At 35.8% G+C, this 17,947-nt stretch overlaps 2 protein-coding genes across 2 annotated transcripts in view; one reads left to right on the forward strand and one right to left on the reverse strand.

Moving 5' to 3' along the window:
- Nucleotides 1-377: 377 nt before the first annotated feature.
- Cbr-ksr-1 lies at nucleotides 378-11,613 on the reverse strand (the record flags this gene model as incomplete). Its single annotated transcript, XM_045240349.1, has 15 exons — nucleotides 378-530; nucleotides 629-830; nucleotides 1,298-1,435; nucleotides 1,488-1,798; nucleotides 2,127-2,327; nucleotides 2,487-2,540; nucleotides 3,635-4,002; nucleotides 4,220-4,364; nucleotides 4,438-4,543; nucleotides 4,614-4,779; nucleotides 7,261-7,404; nucleotides 7,772-7,862; nucleotides 10,050-10,226; nucleotides 11,387-11,457; nucleotides 11,502-11,613. 15 exons carry the CDS (start codon nucleotides 11,611-11,613, stop codon nucleotides 378-380), a joined length of 2,439 nt encoding a protein of 812 aa, XP_045097645.1.
- A 3,990-nt stretch (nucleotides 11,614-15,603) lies between these two features.
- Nucleotides 15,604-17,947, forward strand: part of CBG22725 — a gene marked incomplete at both ends in the record, with an annotated part of 11,610 nt that continues 9,266 nt past the window's right edge. Inside the window, 4 exons of the mRNA XM_045240350.1 lie at nucleotides 15,604-15,630; nucleotides 16,766-16,802; nucleotides 16,852-16,960; nucleotides 17,051-17,132. Coding sequence (XP_045097644.1) covers nucleotides 15,604-15,630; nucleotides 16,766-16,802; nucleotides 16,852-16,960; nucleotides 17,051-17,132 — 255 coding nt within the window. The remainder of the gene's footprint in view (nucleotides 15,631-16,765; nucleotides 16,803-16,851; nucleotides 16,961-17,050; nucleotides 17,133-17,947) is intronic.

Genomic DNA, 17,947 nt, shown 5'->3' on the forward strand with positions numbered 1-17,947 from the left:
CTATCCCTTATTACCTACTCGAATGTATATTTCTCCCTGTATTTCTTATGCAGATCCGGGTTTCACGCCAAAATTTTGTCGTCTTGGTTTCCAAAAAAGTGAATATTTGTAAATTATTTATTTGTAGTACGAGAAAATTCTATTACACAATATAGCTGCCGAAAGCTAGAAACTGAAGTTATGTTACAAGCAAGAGTTAATCGGTTTTGCAATTGGGAAGGGTTTTTGAGATTATTAATGAATAGTATCACAATAGAATGGAAACAAGCTTTTTGTCATGGAATAGTTTTTGAAAAGGATGCCAATTATATGATCAATTTTTGGTTTTTTTTTTGGTTGAATACACTGTACAAAGGAAAACACATGAACGGAAAAATTCAGAAATTTGACTCGTAGCTTTTCATCATCACCGGGAAACTTGGACTACGATTGACACGTTGCTTTTTGGGTACTGCTGTCAGTTTTGCAATGATATCGGGAAGGGTGGGTCGTTCGTGCGGCGCAGTGCTCCAACACGAGATGAGGAGTTCCTGAATAGTTATTTTTGAAGCTTTTTCTGTGAAAGTGAGAAAAAAAGAAACAAGTAAGTTCCCGCGCCAAAAAAAGCAACCAGCTAAATTTTGTGCACTTTTGCAAAGCGTGCGATTTTTTCGTAGATTTTTTTCTCATTTTTGGGAACACTATTGCCTACAAAACACACCTTTAACTCTTGAGCACATTTAATATTGGGAAGAACTGGCTTCACTCCTTGACTCTTCTTCAGCAGAATCTGATGAGGCAGCTCTCCTTCGTAGGATAGAAGGCCAGTGAGCATTTCAAACCAGACGCATCTGAAACATTAACGTTGAAAAATACCCTACATATAGAACCGGTCAATCAGGTATACAAAAACGTCTTTTACAGTTGATTTCGATCATTTTCAGGATTCTGGAGCACATCTATCAAGTTTCCGACCACTTAAAAAATTTTGGAGGGATTTGAACACTTGAAAACTTTTCAAAGCATTTTTTGAAAATTCCTAGTTTTTCAGCTTTTCACTCCTGAACGACGCCTGCTATTCAATGTTTTCAATACAAAAACGGGCAAAAAATGACGTCTTTCAAAAATCTGCAAATAGCTGGAAAACTAGAATTTTCCAAAAAATTTGGGGACAGCAAAACTTTTAATCGAGGTCTATTTTACACCTTCCAAAACTTTCAAAACGATCGGAAACTTGACAGCCAAGCTCCAGACTCCTGAAAATGGTCAAAATATATTGAATTGTTTGTTTTTCCTATTACTGTAGTTCTCTACTAACCCAAATGCATAGACATCGGAAGCCTCTGTGAATGGGAAATCTTCACTCTCATGCTCATCAAACTCTGTCCTCAAAGCCATCGCCAATTCTGGAGCGAGGTAGTTGGCCCAGAATCTGGAGGTGTGCCATCCGAGTTTTCTGAAATTAAAAAAATACATTATCTGAGCTCTCGTTCAATTTCAAAAAATACCCTTTAGGATAGGCAAGTCTCTTCATGGAAAGAATGCCGAAATCGGTGATCACCACTTTATTCTTGCTCTCCAGAAGAATATTCTTGCTTCTCAGATCCTTGTGAAGAATTTTCTTTGTGTGAAGGTAGGACACAGCCTGACAAATTTGTCTTGCAATCATCCGTGTGGTCGGCAAGTCTAATGGTTCTCGGATGACATGTATGAGTGTGTATAAGGATTGACTGCCGCGCGACAACGACATAACCATCCCGTACTTCCCGTCCGTCATGAAGTATCCAAGGAATAACGCAATGTTGTCGTGACGAGTGTTCTGAAAAACTAGACATCCAAGACGGCCCAACGTGACAAGCTCCAATTGACAAATCGCTAGACTCTTAGATTTAGTCTGCCTGATCACACTTGTATCAACGAGAGGCACACTTGTATTGAGAAGAGGGCGTTGTACACCCCGAGGAAAAACAGAACGAAAAGCAGAATTTTTCTTCGTGATCTCTCCTAGACGATCTTCGAATGGGATTAACTAATTGTAGCTACACAACACCGAGGACAATACATATTCTTTGATACGGTGGATGTCTTAGACCAAAAAACCTGTTTTTGAGGTTTTTTCACTAGAGTTTCTTTAAAATCCAGCTTACCTTGTACGCAGAAACTTCCAATTTGAACTCCTCCGCTCTCTTTGAGTGGTCCGAGATGTGTTCCATATTGTAGATTTTGACGGCCACGTCGCCATAATGAAATCCACGTTGAACTTCTCCGAACCGCCCGCGACCAATTATCGGATTTTGTTTGTCAAACTCGATTGTGTCGAAGGCAATAGAAACTTCGTTCCAACTTGCCTGAAAATTAAAATTTTTTATCAAAAAATGAATCATAGATTTCAATTACTGGTGGCTGCATTATCCAACAATTGCAATTCCAGAAATTTTTTTTTGAAAAATCAAAATAGTAGGAATTGGGAGCCCGGCGTCCGATATATATCGTGCTTTCCTAACAGCTTGTGGCACACATGAGAGGAGAAGAAGAAGAACAAAAAGGCTTGTGTGGTGGCGCTGCTGCTCTGGTGGCTTCGCAACGGAGGCGGACGGGCGGGGCCCGCACCGAGCGGTGAGCTCATAAATTTTCCGTGTTTTATGGCGTGCTGCGCTTTTCTGTGGGTTTCGGTTCGCGCATCCCCAAATTTCCATTTTCTTACTTATCGGGAAATTTTTTCTTATGCCTTTGCTCATGCCCGCATTCCCTTTTACCTCATTTTTAAGCTTGAAGCTTTTTTGAACATCAGTCATTCTTACTAGGATAGTCTTAGAGTTGGGTAGTCTGGTAGAAGAAAAATAACTGAAGTAGGAAAATTATAAAAGAATCGAGCAGAAATAACATGAAAAGTTAGAATGTGTCAGGCTCTAGAGGAGGGGCGAATGAAAAATGAGTTTTTTAGCGGTGTCACTGGATCGATGCCGTGGCCAGGAGACCGCATTGGTTCTTTTTCTCTTCATCGCTCTACAAGCACAGAATGAGAGCAAGTTTTTCGAGCTAGACCTTCTAGAAAAGAATTTCCTAGAAAAAATCAGGTCCTTTGGTACAAAGCAACTAGTTTTTCTTGTTTTCTTGTTTCTTGACCGCTTGATACATAGAGGGAACTCCGTTGTAATATTTTTTTGATATTTAGATTGATCGATCTTTCCAAAAAACTTCCTCTTCCTCATTTTTACCAAGGATGTTCTGAATGGCCTTTTCGGCAATTTTCGGATGGTCAAAAATTTCGATATTTCTGATTTTTCGAATTTAGGAGTATTTCGGCTTTGACCATTCCGCAATTTTCGAACTTCCGATTCAAATCTCAAACTAAAAATTCAACTTCCCATCACAAACTTGAGGAAAAATTGACGGAAAGATTCTAAAAATCGGGAACATTCAATAGAAATAATTCTGCCCTCGAGCCCGCAAGGAAAGTTTTTGCGTGCGCCCTTGACATACCGTAGTCCAAAAACCCTAATCCCGAAAAAAGTCTTTGATCAGAATTTGTTTTCAGAAAAAAACGCTTATTATGGAAACAGTCGGAGTTTTCGGAGTTTTCGGAATCCCGAATTCTTTTCCGAACATCCCTGCCTCCTTCTCATTTGTTTTTTAACAAAATGTTTTAACTTACTTGAGCATTTGGGCCCCGAATAGTACTCATATTCCACGCATGTCGTTCCCAAATGAATCCACCATCAGCTCTCTTATTAAACTTGTCTATCGCTTCTTGACTCGGTCCTTCCTCATGATCCATTTCTTGATGTTCCACAACTTCTTCTTGAACAGCTACTATCGTTCCCTCACTCTCTACTGTTCCCATCATACTGGCCGTTTTCAAATGATTCTCTGTTTCCTGTTCAATTTCTGTTGTTGTTGGATGATCTCCTTCGCTTATCACCAAGATCGGTAGCCGATTATGGGCCGGGTAGTTTTCTGTGTCCGGGAACAGAAATTTTCTTTCCGAGCGATATGGAGCAGTGAGTGACGTGGTGACGCTAGCTGGAAAAATGATTTTAGGTTTGAAACGTTCAGAGCAAAAGGTTGTGGGAAGTATAGCTTTCGCAAAGAAGTGCAATTTCTAGAACTAGCAATTTTTATAGATTTGAAAGAGCTCAAGAGTTCAGTTTTCAAAAATTTTATGAGTTTTTTCCTATTTTCTTCTTTTCCCATACCTTATACTCTCAGTTCGTCCATGTTTTTTATTGTCCAAACTCACTTGCTATTCCTGCAGGCAGTGCTGGTGTCGACGGGGCCGAGCTGTTTGTGGAGGAAGAGGAATCAATTGCCGTGTCAGGAAACTGGAAGGCGGGCTCATTCATGGACCGCGAGCCCGGCACAGATTGAGGGTCTTTCCACATGCCCTAAAAGAAGAAAAAGAACAGAGAGTGTACACCATCTGAGAAGAGCCAATTGTTTTTCATGCTGAACACTCACCCCATTATTCTCTTGGACAAGCTTGTCGAATAGAACTCGCAAGTGTTCGGGTGTCAATCCACACGAGTCACCTACGCGACTCTTGCATTGGGTGTGCACTTTCCATCTGCAACATTTTTTTCGAGGTGAGCTTTCATTTTTGATTTTAAATTTGAATTAAGAAAAAAAATACTCACTTGCAAGACCTGCATTTTTCCCAAGCGTTTAGAAACCCAAATCCTAACGGTCGTTGACAGAAATGACAAACGGCATCGCCACTAAACCGAAATTTGGTGGATCGATGCCATTTGTGAGGTATTGCATGTACCAGTCGTGCTGCTTTTGGTGACTTTGGTGCCGCGGCTAAAAAATAGAATGGTTATTTTGAGAATACTATTATTGTATTTTTAAGTGGAAAGTATTTCAATTCTTTAAGGTGTGCCCTTTTTTTTGCATTAAGTTTGTTCATTATAACAATTTTGTGACTATCTAAAGCTACTTCCTCTCATCCGCCAGACTTGAACTTGTTTTCATCATTTTTCGGCTTTTGATAGTTGATAGTGAGACACCTCTTCTTTGATTTTATTCTACTTTATCCCCAACGTTAACATTACATTCGTTTTTTAAAACGTTTTTATCTTCCGAACATTTTTAGGATACTGGTCGAGAGTTTGCTAAAAATTGGGGTACTTATACATTGAGAATTCTCTTCGAGATGAGAGAAAAAATGTAACCGGTTCTCACCAGAAGGTTGTAACACATTCTGAAAAAAATTTAGCCGGCTACGGCAAGCACTTTTCATCTCTTTTCTCCACCCCTTCTGGACCTGTGGAGAATATGTGTTGTGGTTTTTGTTCGAAACAAATGTTTGATTTCGAGTTTGGCCCTATGGGTACTCTATTATTGCCGATGTGATGAATTTACGAAGTCTTTAGTAAAAGATTTCAAAGAAATTTAAATTTTTATGAGAACTTGATGAAAAATTAAGTAATAGTTTTTATGACAGTTCTTACATTATCCTATCATTAAAAACAAGAATCTTCGTCTTCGGAACTTGCTCAATTTTAGATTTTTGAAGTGGAGTACTATTAAATTCTTTACATACAAGATTTGTACCCATTTCTATAGGTTCAGTTATTTTTCAACAATATTCACAAAATTCGGATGTGTAAACATCTTATCCATAACCACACTTTTAAAAATTTGGCGTGCCTGGATGTTTCGAACTGGTTTTTTGGAAAAATCGTTTTGTAGTGTAAGTGACCCCCGGTCTTTTTTCTTTAACTGTTGTCGTTTTTTCCAAGTTGATGAAGAATAATATCAGATCATTGAAAAATGAGTTTCGCGTTTGAAGAAAACCCAGAAAACTAACTTACACTCTAAAGCCCCAATTTTTATTTCTGTTAGGAACGGGCTTATAATTCTGCCAAAACAGTTTTCGGCATATGCGAAAGTATCTCTGTACAAATTTTGAGCAAATTCTCAACCGGTATTCAAAACCTTAATGTTTAACACAAGTGGTTTTTAATATTTTAAGTGTCTCTGTTTCAATTCAATTTTTCAAGAAGCCAATTTTATTTTGGTTTTTATTATAATTTAAGCTATATGCACGTTACCATTAATATGTCCCACTTCAACTTTTTTTTTGCAAAAACAATTATCTCCAATAACTAAGATAAAAATTTGACTTATTTTGCTTGTACTTATTATTTTTCGAATATTTTCATCGCAGTGATAGTTACCCTAATACCACCAGATTTAGTTTGCGATGGTAGTGACCATGGTAAATTTTCGGTGATGCCGTTTAATTGAAGTTTAATGTTGATTTGAAAGAGAATAGGGTTGTATTTTTGACATGATTTCTGCAAAAAAAAACCAAAAACAGAATTGAAATTCTGTAAATGTCGGTTGCTATAAAATAACCCATCGAAACTAACTTTCATGACTTCATGATTTTTTGTTCACATTTCTGCATTCACAAAGCTTTGTATTTTAGTAGTCGTTTCAATTTCAAATAGTTGATTTCAATAATTACCGATAACTCGAAAACTAGTGTTTCCTTGAGGTAAATAAAACTATTCATCCGGGTTTATTGTTGTGATGTAGCATTGAATTTGACAAAGGAGACATAATGTCCTAAGATGTTGGTAAATATAATGCTCCTAATTTTGAAACATATTCCGTATTTTTTGAAAAATCTTATTGTTTTTCAAAAAAAAAGTTCAGAATTCCCAGTTTTAAAATAGCATAAGTAGTTTTCAAATCTTTCGTTTATACACAACATCTTTTAGACCACTTTTAATTATTCCCATATCTTCTGTCCACCAATATTACAGTTTTCCCAGAAAAAAAGGAGATCGAAAGTTACGGAAATATGTTCCCCAGAACAATTCGATACATGTTGTTCAGTAAACACCATCTTGAATTTTGATTCTAGACTCGGTTAGCTCTCCTTCTCAAGTTCCCTACGCTATTAATTTCACCTTGCTTATTTTCCCACATCCTACCACGTGTCAAGTGTAACTCTCTCGTCAAAACTTTTTTTTGCATAACTAACTAACACTAGTTAGAAAAACTTTGTTTCTTGAGAAATTTTTTTTAACTTGTGATATCTAAAAGGAGCCACTTCTATTTTTAAGCCAATTTTTGTCGGTTCTTGTCAAAGATGTGAAAAGGTGGGTTAACCGACAAACAGTTTATAAAAGTATCTGAAGTGTTTTGTCAGTTGATACATTTTTGATATATAGCAAAAGGGCCAAAAAATTCGCCCGATCTGGATAGTGTTGGGGCCCTTCTATGTATTGAAGGTTTTAAGGTATGTGAATGAATTCGTAACAGACTTACCAAAGCTCATGCTGTTTGATTGAGTTATCATTTTGGAACCGTTAGCTGTTAGTGACCGGTTGTAACCCTGAGGACTTGTTGTTACTATTGCTGGAGTGGATGGTCCCGGTGGTGGATCTTCTGCTGATGTTCTGCTATGAAGTGCTGGAAAAGTAATGTTTTCGGTCAAATGAGAATTTTCTTGAAATTAGGCAGTATTCGTACCAAAATTACTGTAAAACCTGTAATAGAAGATCTCTCTGAATTCAAAATTTGACCCGATTTATTTCAGTTTTTGTGACAGATATCAATAAAATTGTCGACTGCTGAACTATTTGTCATAAAAACACAAAACATTTTACAGTTGGCACATTTTTTATGTCTCCCACAGGAACCGAGAAACTTCAGCTCAAACTTCACAGTGTGGAGGTCATTCTGTTACAAGTTCTAGGGAAATATTCTCTTCACAAATTTCATGTTCTGATTTAGTTGTAATCTCAGATTGAATTACTTGACTTGAAACTGTTCTCACCGTTCCAGTGATTCTGCAAGATCACTGTGGACTGCAACAATTTACGTTTGGTCTCCACATCAAGGCGACCGCGATCAGCAAGTGATCGCAACTGAAAAGAAAAGTCATTTTCACTTTTACACAAATTGACGAAACAAAAAAAAATATTCCAGCATGATAAAACATCTGGAAAAAGAGATAGTAGCTGAGTATGTAGAGGTGACAGAGAATAAGAGATGACAGACAGACAGATTGTGAAAACAAGTCGTAGAAGTGTAACAGGTGTTGACGGAACACGAGTGACGTTCCGGAGAAAAGAGAAGACAAAACGAAGCATGAGTAAAAAAAGAGAAATAAAAAAAACGAAAAAAGATGGTGAGAACTAGAAGAGGATAGAAAATGGATACCACTGCGAAAAACAAGAGATTCGATCCTTTTCTGGAGTTACATTCACTGCAAGCCAAGCGGAAAAGAGGCAGAAGCAAAATGATGAGGATTGAGAAGACATGCGATTGATGAATGAGATGATTTGTAAAACTTCATAATTCTGCTTATGTCCTTCATTTCGACACTTGTCGAAAAGGACATTTTGATGGATAGTCTTTTCTCAAGGCCTTTCCGTTCTCTGTCCAAATGTGACCAATTGGCCCATACGTTGAGAGGGAAAAAGAGAACCGAGTGATAAGAAAAACTGATAGGAGAACATAAAAATGAGGGTTGGTTAGTGGGGTAAAGTAGGAGAAAAAAAATTGAAAAAAAGTATTAAATATTGACAAAGTTCGCCGTAATCGGTTGAGTACTTGATTCTTATGAAATTCGGTAATACGAAACTCGAAATGATTTCAGGAAATTTCTGTTTGAATTTTTTTTGTAAATTTCACTTTTGAAAAACAGAACACGTTTTGCATAATTTTTTAGACTAAAGTATGTGAAGAAACACTTTGAAGCAATTTGATATCATGTTAAATTTTATTTTAAAAAATGTACTTTCGAGCTTTTATTAAGTTTCATGGAAATTAAACTAGTTTATGCTAACCACACGCCTTAAAACGATGAAAAAAGCAACAGAAAAAAAGATTAAATTTGACATTTGTTTAGTTTTCAGATTTTCATGTTGGTACACTTAAATAACCTCAACGTCGTTTTAGAAGACTACCGGCATTGCAAATCCATATTGTTCGAAAAAAAGACATTTGCAACAACACAAACTGTTAGAAATTAGAAATTTTGGAGGTTTCTGCTAAATATTGGTTAAAATTACTTGTTATTATATTTCCTTCCACATTTAGTACATTTAAATAACCTATGCTTTGTTTGAAGAACAAAATTAGCAGATCCCGCTATTAAATCTCTCATTTTTCTAGAAAAAAGTTTTTTCATCATATTTTACTGCCAGAAATTTGAAATTTTGAGAAATTCTGCTAAATCTAACTACAAATGATTCGTTTTTACATTTCGTCATTCGATGAATACAATATTAGCGCAAAAAAGCTGAATAAGCATTGTATAGCTGGCAAGAAGCCAATTTTGAATGCACAAAAACGGGAAAACCTACAAAAAAAACTAGTGAACACATTTTTCAGACACAAAAAAAAACACAAAACCACATTTCGAAAAACAAAAAAAAAAGATGAAAAACATCAATTACGAAATGCGCTGATAATTAAATTGGCTCGCAATGATTATTTTTGAATTTCCCTCGCTTTCAAAGCAAAATACGAATAAATTATTTAGCTAGCTTGGAAAAAAAATATATATTTGGAATTTTCGCTTTTAGTTTTACAATTTTGGCTGAAAAAACAAATGAGAAGCAACACAAAACAAAATTCAGGAAAAAAAGAGCCGCAGTTCTATGGCCACAGAGAAAAAAAGAGACATAGAGAGTGACAAAGAAAGAGAGAGGAAAGTAGAATGCAGAAGGTGGAAAGATAGGAAGAGACAGAAAAAGATGAATGGAAAAAGAAGGGAAAAGAGAGAGTGAAGAGTACCCTCTCAAACACACCAAACTGATGGGAAACCTAGTGAAAGTAAGGAAGAAAAAAAAAGAAATTCTTGTGAACCCTAATCAGCAGGAGAAAAAAATGTGCGAAAAGAAGGAAATAGATATGTGAAGCAAGCTCACAACGTGTTTGAGTGTGTATGGAAGAGTTGAGTGTGTGTAAGTGTCCAGTTGGTGTAAAATCAGGAAATGTTGTGATGTGTGTAAAGATGAAGAGCAAAATGATAGTAGACCTCCAACGAGAGAAAAAGAAAAATGGACACATCTCGAGCAGAAAAGAAGAAAGAAAAAAGATCAAACCTCGAGATTGGTGACGGCGAACAATGCGTTGAAATCAGTGATTTTGCATAACTCCAAGTGTCGAATGTTCTGAGCACTGAGGCCGACGAATGTGAACCAAATGGCGTTGATCTCACGTTTCTCGCGCTCCATCAAACCCACCTTTGTCATTTGATAGACGGCGGCAAAGATTTTGCGCTGCAAAACCAATAAAAAATACATTGAAAAACAGATGTTTGAGAATCGCAATGGAGGAGAGCTTTGAATTAAAAAGTGGGTCGTTTCCACATGTGTTTTTGTAAGATTCGTGAGAGTCATGAGAGTTCAGAGAGAGAAAGAGGGGTTTTGTCGGGCCCCAATCTTTTGATCCGAAACGATGCAGCAGAAAAACTCAAAAAGCAGGTCATGTCGTCAACCCGAAACCCAACTGTTGGAGCAAGACTTCAAAATTTGACGTATCAAAGAAAAGAGGAAAATCAAAAATATCTAATCAAGTTCAAAGTAACAAAAACTTCTAAAACGTGATCCAACTAGTTTTTTTGTCAGTTAACCGAATTGAGAAACTTAATTCAATTCCATTTACAGATTTTTGATGACAACAGGCATTGTCACTTAAATTGAAAAAGATTAGAACCTAATAGATAAAAGGGTTTAATTCAATTTTACTAATTAAAGATGTAAACTACCTTACAAAAATAAATTCCGCCACAAAGCTCTAACAGAAATCAATTTTTACGTATACTTTGAGCTCAATTATCTCGGTTACTTTAAAAGATATCAAAAAGTTGTAAACTGATAAATTATTTATCATAAACGTACCAATTTTATATTAGTTGACAAGTTTTTATATATCTTACAAGAACCGAGATAGTGGAGCTCAAAATGCACGGGTTTAAAATAGAGCATTTAAATATTTGGACTTTTTTAAATTAAAAATATTCTAGTAAACTTTAAAGTACTGGAATAGTATTTCAGAACTATTTTATCGCTCTAAAAACTCAAATTATACAAAAACATAGAAATATTTCAGTTGACTATTTTTTTGCCATTCTCCACCTGGTGAGATTAACCGTTCGTAACCAAAATGTTTCAAAAATGCTAAATATAGCAGTGAAATGAAACACAAGCCGCATAAAAACAACTTAATTATTGCATTTTTCGAATTATTGCATTTTTTTATTAATTATTGCATTTTTTTGTTAATTGCAAAAATTAGGCTTCAATTTTTTGTTTAGTATACTCTTGAACGGACTAAGACATTTTGAAAAATGTTGGACTATTTTTCTAGGCTATCAAAGTTGGCTATCTTCCACCGAATATTTTGGAAATAAGTTATTTTTCCCGGGGTTTTCACCAACTTCTATATTTTTAGCGTCCTCATCGTAGCTTGTGGTTAGAAGTCGGTTGATGGTCGTTAGTTTCAAAGCATCTGAAACAAAAAAAATTCGCTCAATTTCTGATATCACTAGTTACCTCTTAAATTTTGAACTGCTTTGGTTTTCACATCAATGATACCAAGAAGATTAGTAGACGCGGATTCTTGACTATAACTGATTGGCCGAGCAGCAGTTTGACTCTTCAACATTTTATTCACCGGATTATATGATTGATAATTGAATATATTTGGAGTGGGCTCTTTCCTGAAATGATTGTTGTATGTGTAGTCAAATAAGATAAACAAAAAATACAGTATGAAGATGACGTTTTCGTAGATCAGACAATTGTAAAATCCAGATTAATATTTCTAAGACTTTTATAATGCGTAGAAGTCTTACTGTAGCTCTGTACTTCTTTCACTTTCATTTTCCCTTCTCCAATCTCAGTTCAATTTCTCACAAAAAGCATGTAGTAACCTTCGGATGAAGTCGAAATCGTCCGAAAAGTGAATTGAAAGTTTTTAGCGGCTTCTACATGCCAAATCGAAATCGTGAAGGTTGCGTAAGGGACAATTATGAGACAGGTTATGTACATTACTCAATTTAAGGGATGACGACGAGAAAAGGAAAAATAAGAATGACAATCCCCACCATTTTCTTTTCCGGTGGTTATGTATTAGACTCGTTACATTCTCATCGAAAGGATTACTTTTTTCTCGTGCTACGCTTCATTTTCGTTTTTTTGTTGAATTTTGAAAGAATACTCGTTTTATTAAACTTCTATTTCTTCACAACTATCGTATCAGAATTTCTCATAGAGCAAATAATGGCTCCTGTCGAATGGAAAACACAAAAAGGCTAATTAGATATAATTTTTCTTGAGATTCCTAGACTGGTAATAGCTGATGGTAGGAAAAACTGTCAGGCATACAGAAAAAAGAATCAATAAAAATAAAAAAAAATGTTTTTTTCCGTTTGTCATTCAACGTTCTCTTAAATTCTTCTTGTGTGTCATAATTTTAAAAAACTGTGCAACATGGTAAGACTGTGAAAAACGAAGAGCGTTTTGATGAGACGATAGAGTGGCAGAAAAGAATCGCGCGTGCAAACAAACAAAAACTGTTTGAGAGCGCAAAGTGTGCGAGAGCGTCTGTATGAGACGAAGAAAAAGAAATGAACGGTGTGGATTGACAGTAAGAATGCAAGGAAGCGACAATAGGAATGTCTCGGGAGTAGAAGAAAAAGAAAGACAGAGCGGAAAGAAGGAGAGACGGGAGGCATTAGATATGGAACGGTTATGCATAGGTGGTCCGTGTGTTGTGAAAAGAGCGTAACAGGTGTCCCTCTGAATTGTTGCGTAATCCAACCCAGGTACAGGTCAAGACGTGAGAAGATGGGGGAGAAGAAGAGGACAACTGATGAATGGCATATTTGCTTTGTTAGTACCTGGTCCTTGATAGCTAGGTCAATTAGAAAAGAAAACAAGGTGCCTAGAAGGTAGAGATTTCGAAAATTACTGTAACTTCTGTTTTCAAAAAAATCTAGAACATTTAAGAGATTAGCTAACTTGATTTTTGATGGGTTTCCATGATACTAGACAAACAAAATTTGGGAATTCCCCAAATCTTTGGGTTGAAATTTTTTCAAGTCGTAAGAGCGAATTACCGTAGCCTTGAGCCAATTTAGAATATTTTCTATTTTTTCTTTGATTTTTTGAGAAGTTTGTAGTTGTTTAGATATACCGTATTTTCTATAATAGAAGCCCACCAAAACCAACAACTTTGAGCTCGGTTAGAATATTGGTGATATTATTATGAATATTTTATTGGTTGACAAATTTTTGATATCTTTCACAGGAATCTAAATAATTGAGCTCAAATTCGATAGTTTTGGGGAGCTTCTATTGAAGGAAATACGGTAAATATGGGGAAAAAAAAATTAAAGAAGGAAACTTAATAAAAAAATTGTTGGAAAATTGAAAAAAAAATCAAATTATACTTGAAAATACGGTAGTTGGCTTTGATACCTTTTAAAGAATTAAAAATACCGCCGCTCTCAACGGGTATTGATGTCATAATGACATGTCATAATGATCAATTGAGCTACCGTATTCCACTCTTACCATGAAACTTGCATTCAATCTTAAATGCTCTATCGTTTCTTTTCTCATAATCTGAACGTTTTATTGTAACTTCAGTTCAGTTTGATCGTACCGTAGTTAACTTAAAACCTCTAACAAAAAGACCCCCACGCTTTCAGTTTGGGCTAATTAATCTCAGTTACTGTGAAATATATGAATTTTGTCAAGAACTTGGTAGTGTAGGGGGCCTTCGAATATAAGTTTTACGGTGTAGTGAATACAAGAAACAGCAGTTCTAATTTACTGAAATTATTCTGATAAATTACTCACTTTGTTTCCAATAAAGGACTCGTGACCCCTACTTTAGAAACCGTTCTCAAATAAGCTAAAAGCTCAAAATATCAAAACTCAGAAGCAGAAAAAAAGAGAATGCTTTTTCGCTATTATTTTTGCTGTCCCATTGGCTTCATCTCCAGTTTCAGAAATCTATGCCATTTTTGCCGGAAACGTGAAGGCAAAGTGGTTGCCGCCATCGCCACAAGTATATATGTATTGTGTATGTGCATGTATTTTCCATGTGTGTGTGTACATAAATGAAATATTGGCGTGACAAAAACGGATGAGGGTTTTTGAATTGAAATGAGCAATTCGAATTCGGAATTGGCCCGGATGTGAATCCCCACAGTCATAATCCGCATTGAAGCGAAATGTTGTAATAGTGCACACGAACTAATCCAGGTTTTTGATTTCGGTTTGGAAATCCAGATCCGTTAGGAAAGAATAAAATCAATATGATGTGAGAGGCGGAAAGTTAATTTAGCTTTCTTCAACTTCACCTGCTTTGTCAATGATGGGAAGTAAAAGAAGTTAGGTTACGGTAGTTTTCGATTTGGTTTTTAGAGATTTAGAGCTCAAGTATCTCGATTTCTGTGGAAGGTATCAAAATTTTTTCAACTGATAAAATATTAAGAATTTTATTATAAATAAGTTTTTAGTTGACAAATTTTTGATATCTCTCATAGAAAGCAAGATAATTGAGGTCAAAAGGCACGCATAGACTTCAGCTCTAACTACTCAAAATGATCAACTTTGAGCGCATTTATTTTCTGTCCTGTAAAAGATTTCAAGAAGTAGGCAACAGACTAAAGATTGATAAACAATTTATCAATTGACCACTTTTTGACATCTCTCACAGGAATCGAGATATTTGAGCTTAAAGTAGACGGTAGGGGCAGGCTTCTATTAGAGGAATTATGATAATAAGAATAGCCAGGCTGAATTCTATCAAAATGATATTAGAAATTGAAATTTCTCATAGAAAACATTGATATCAAGCAGTACAAAAACTTAGAACAACTGCAAATTCTACGGAAGCCTCACGATGTTCGGGTTTAGATATGATCATGTAATCCTAAATTTCTAAGTGCATATCCAAATCCCGAATCCCTAGAATGTTTACAAAACGTTCTACGTGTTTCCAATCGTTCCCTCAAACAAATCTCCATGTCCATGACATCAAGAAGTGATCAGCCTATTTGTGAAGGATTCGGTCCACAAATCTTCTCATGTTCTGACCTTAATCACCCCGTGTTGCGACCTCCAAGAGAGCCTATCTACAAAACGACTGTCGTCATCTCGATTAAGCCGGATTATTCCGGATTGAGGAATGTAAGAGAAAATGTCAAAATCTTGACTCGTGTCGAAGGTCAACCCCATCCTCTTCATCCGCCCTCTCCCTCTCATTTTCTAAACACCGTCAACGTTTCTAAGCCGTTTCTGCTTACCGTCTGTCGTCGTTAAACGCTCTCGGAAGGGAAAAAGAAACGCGACAGTACTAAGGGTTGTGTCTTCTCCACTCTTCTATGTCCTTCTTTTCTCTTTTTATTCTCGGCGACGGGTGAGAATAGGTGGCTCGCCTAACCTATATTACTGTAATTAAACTTCCTCTTGCGTCTCAATCGCCTCGTCGCCATTTTGCATTTCTTTTCTGTTACCTTTCGTGGTCTTGGCTTCCTTGTTGAACGCGTTCCTTTTTTTAATTTGTAACTTTTTTTGGAATTTTTTAGACCACACTCTGCACTTAAAGTAGCAATAGAAGAATAGAGGAAAACTCAGAAACATGTTGTTCTTTTGGATTTTAGTATGGGTGAGTGGATTCGAATTTTTTCAGAAATTTAAAATTCGAAGATGACAAACTTCAAGAAGTGATAATATTGAAGTACGGTACGGGTCACCAATATATATAAAAACGTATTTTTCAATTAATTTTGGGCAATCTCGACCAATCTCAAGAGTTTGGAGCTTGACTGTTAAAAACTTTGCTTTCACAGAATTGTTCGATAATTCTTATTTTTTAGTTAGTGGCAGATTTCAAAATTTGGCTGAAATAGAAGAGAAACTAGAAACTTACGAAAAAAAATTCAATTTTTTACTTGAAACAGTTTCAAAATTATATTTCTCAGTAAGAATGACTGAAAATTAAACGGAAATTTGTGAGTTCTAGCTTAAATCTTTTTAATTGTTCACTTTTTTGTTAAAAATAGCCTCAAAAGCAAGGTTTCTAGCTTCACATAACCCAAAAATCACAAAGATTTCAATTTATGTCTGTTTTACACCCTTCAAAATTTTCAATGTGATCGGCAACTTGACAGCCGAACTCCAGACTTTTAAAAATGGTCAAAATTATCAAAATCGACTGACAAATAATTTTTTGTTCATGCACTGGCCAGTACTGTACCTTGAGAACTTTTTGAAACTGCGAGAAATTCCGTTTTGTTCTTAATTAACTAGAATAATAAAAAATTAATGTCCGAAGTGGACCAACACCCTAGCTTGAAGTGTTTTGAAGAGTGTTAGCTGTAGTACTAATTTGAAAAAAAACTTGAAAACAAAACAAGAAAACAAACAGAATAAGTGATGAGAGTCTGGCAACACAAAATTAATAGATGAGAGAAAAATAAAGTGTTGGCAGTTTGGAACAAAAAGAATTAAACTGAGAAAGAAATAGGAAAATAAAGAGAGAGGGATTAGAGAAAAAGATAGATTATAAGAGAGAATTTATGTATAATATGGATAAAAATGGCAAAGAACAATTGATGAATTGATGAATAAAACTGCATACATGAAAGGGGAAAAATTTTAGATTAGAAAGATGAGATCTTCTTTATTATTATTTCATCTTTTTGTATACTTAGGAAGGAAGTCTATAACCTAGGGGTAAAAATGAAAAATGAGTTTTATGAAAAATGTTGCTTAATGAAAAACGTATTTCTTATTTGCAGCTCATCGACCCTATAAGAGGAGAAGCCTTGATCACTGGTCAGTTGCTCAGATGAAGTTCTTTTCAATAATTCTTCCACTGTTTCAGAGAAAAAAGTGACATGCACTTCATCGAACATCGAAGTTGCACTCAAATTCTCGAGTCCTTTCTCTGGAGGAGTTTTAACAGAAAACCCAAGAAAATATGAACAATGCAGGTAAGTCGTGCATGAACAAATTGACTCTTTGGTTGTGGGCTAACACAATGAGTCGAGAAAATGCATTTTTCGCTTTTTTTTCTCTTCCAGGTGGAAAGGTAACGGATCTAATTCAATGTCACTCAACATCCCATTGTTCAACTCCACCAAATGCGCTGTCGTGGCTAATGAGGTATGTCAGAAAAAAGTAATGAGGAGGAAAAATAAGGAAGAGGAAAAAGTTGAGTGGTTTTCCACATGGTTCGGAAGGTCAAAGTAGGTGAATGGCTAGAAGTCAATCTACTTTTGAATCCGAAAAGCTACAGGAAATTTTCACAGGAAACTGATAATTTCCTGTTAAAAAAGTGAATTTCAAATGAGAGTACGGAAATGAGAATCAAAATATTCAATGGTTGAAGTTCAGGTACAAAATAGTGCTCTTCAATTTCCGGCTTCAGAAATAAAAGATGTTCAAAACATTTCATAGTTTTACAGCATCCTCTAAAAAGGTTCTAGGAATTTTTCCATTCTTGAAAATAAAAGCATAAAAAAGAAAAGTTAATTTTTGTTAATGCAATCGCTAATAGAATATGAAATAGAAAAATAATCCAAACATTTTGAGACGGATTCTGTAGCGCTGGCTCGTAAAATGAGGTCTATCGTAATTGCTATAATAGTAGCCAACCATACTTGTAATCCGGGCCTTTGCCGGGCCTTCGCGGGCCCTGCCATAATTTCTTTCAGAATCTATATTTTCGAACCAACTAAATCAGGTATGATAGAGCTCCACGAGTACTACAAAACAGCATTATTTGGAATACTGTATCTTATCTATGAACAAAGTTACAGATCATAAAGTGGCTTTTCCGGCAGGCCCGGGGTGGGCCTGCTTTTTGTTGCTCCTTTTGCTCTGTAACTCTGTTCACAACAAGATACAGTATTCCAAATAATACCGTTTTGTAGTACTCGTGAAGCTCTATCATACCTGATTGAGTTGTTCAAAAACAT

The sequence above is a fragment of the Caenorhabditis briggsae genome, assembly GCF_000004555.2.
Source record: "Caenorhabditis briggsae complete genome, chrX, whole genome shotgun sequence".
Lineage (NCBI taxonomy): Eukaryota > Metazoa > Nematoda > Chromadorea > Rhabditida > Rhabditidae > Caenorhabditis > Caenorhabditis briggsae.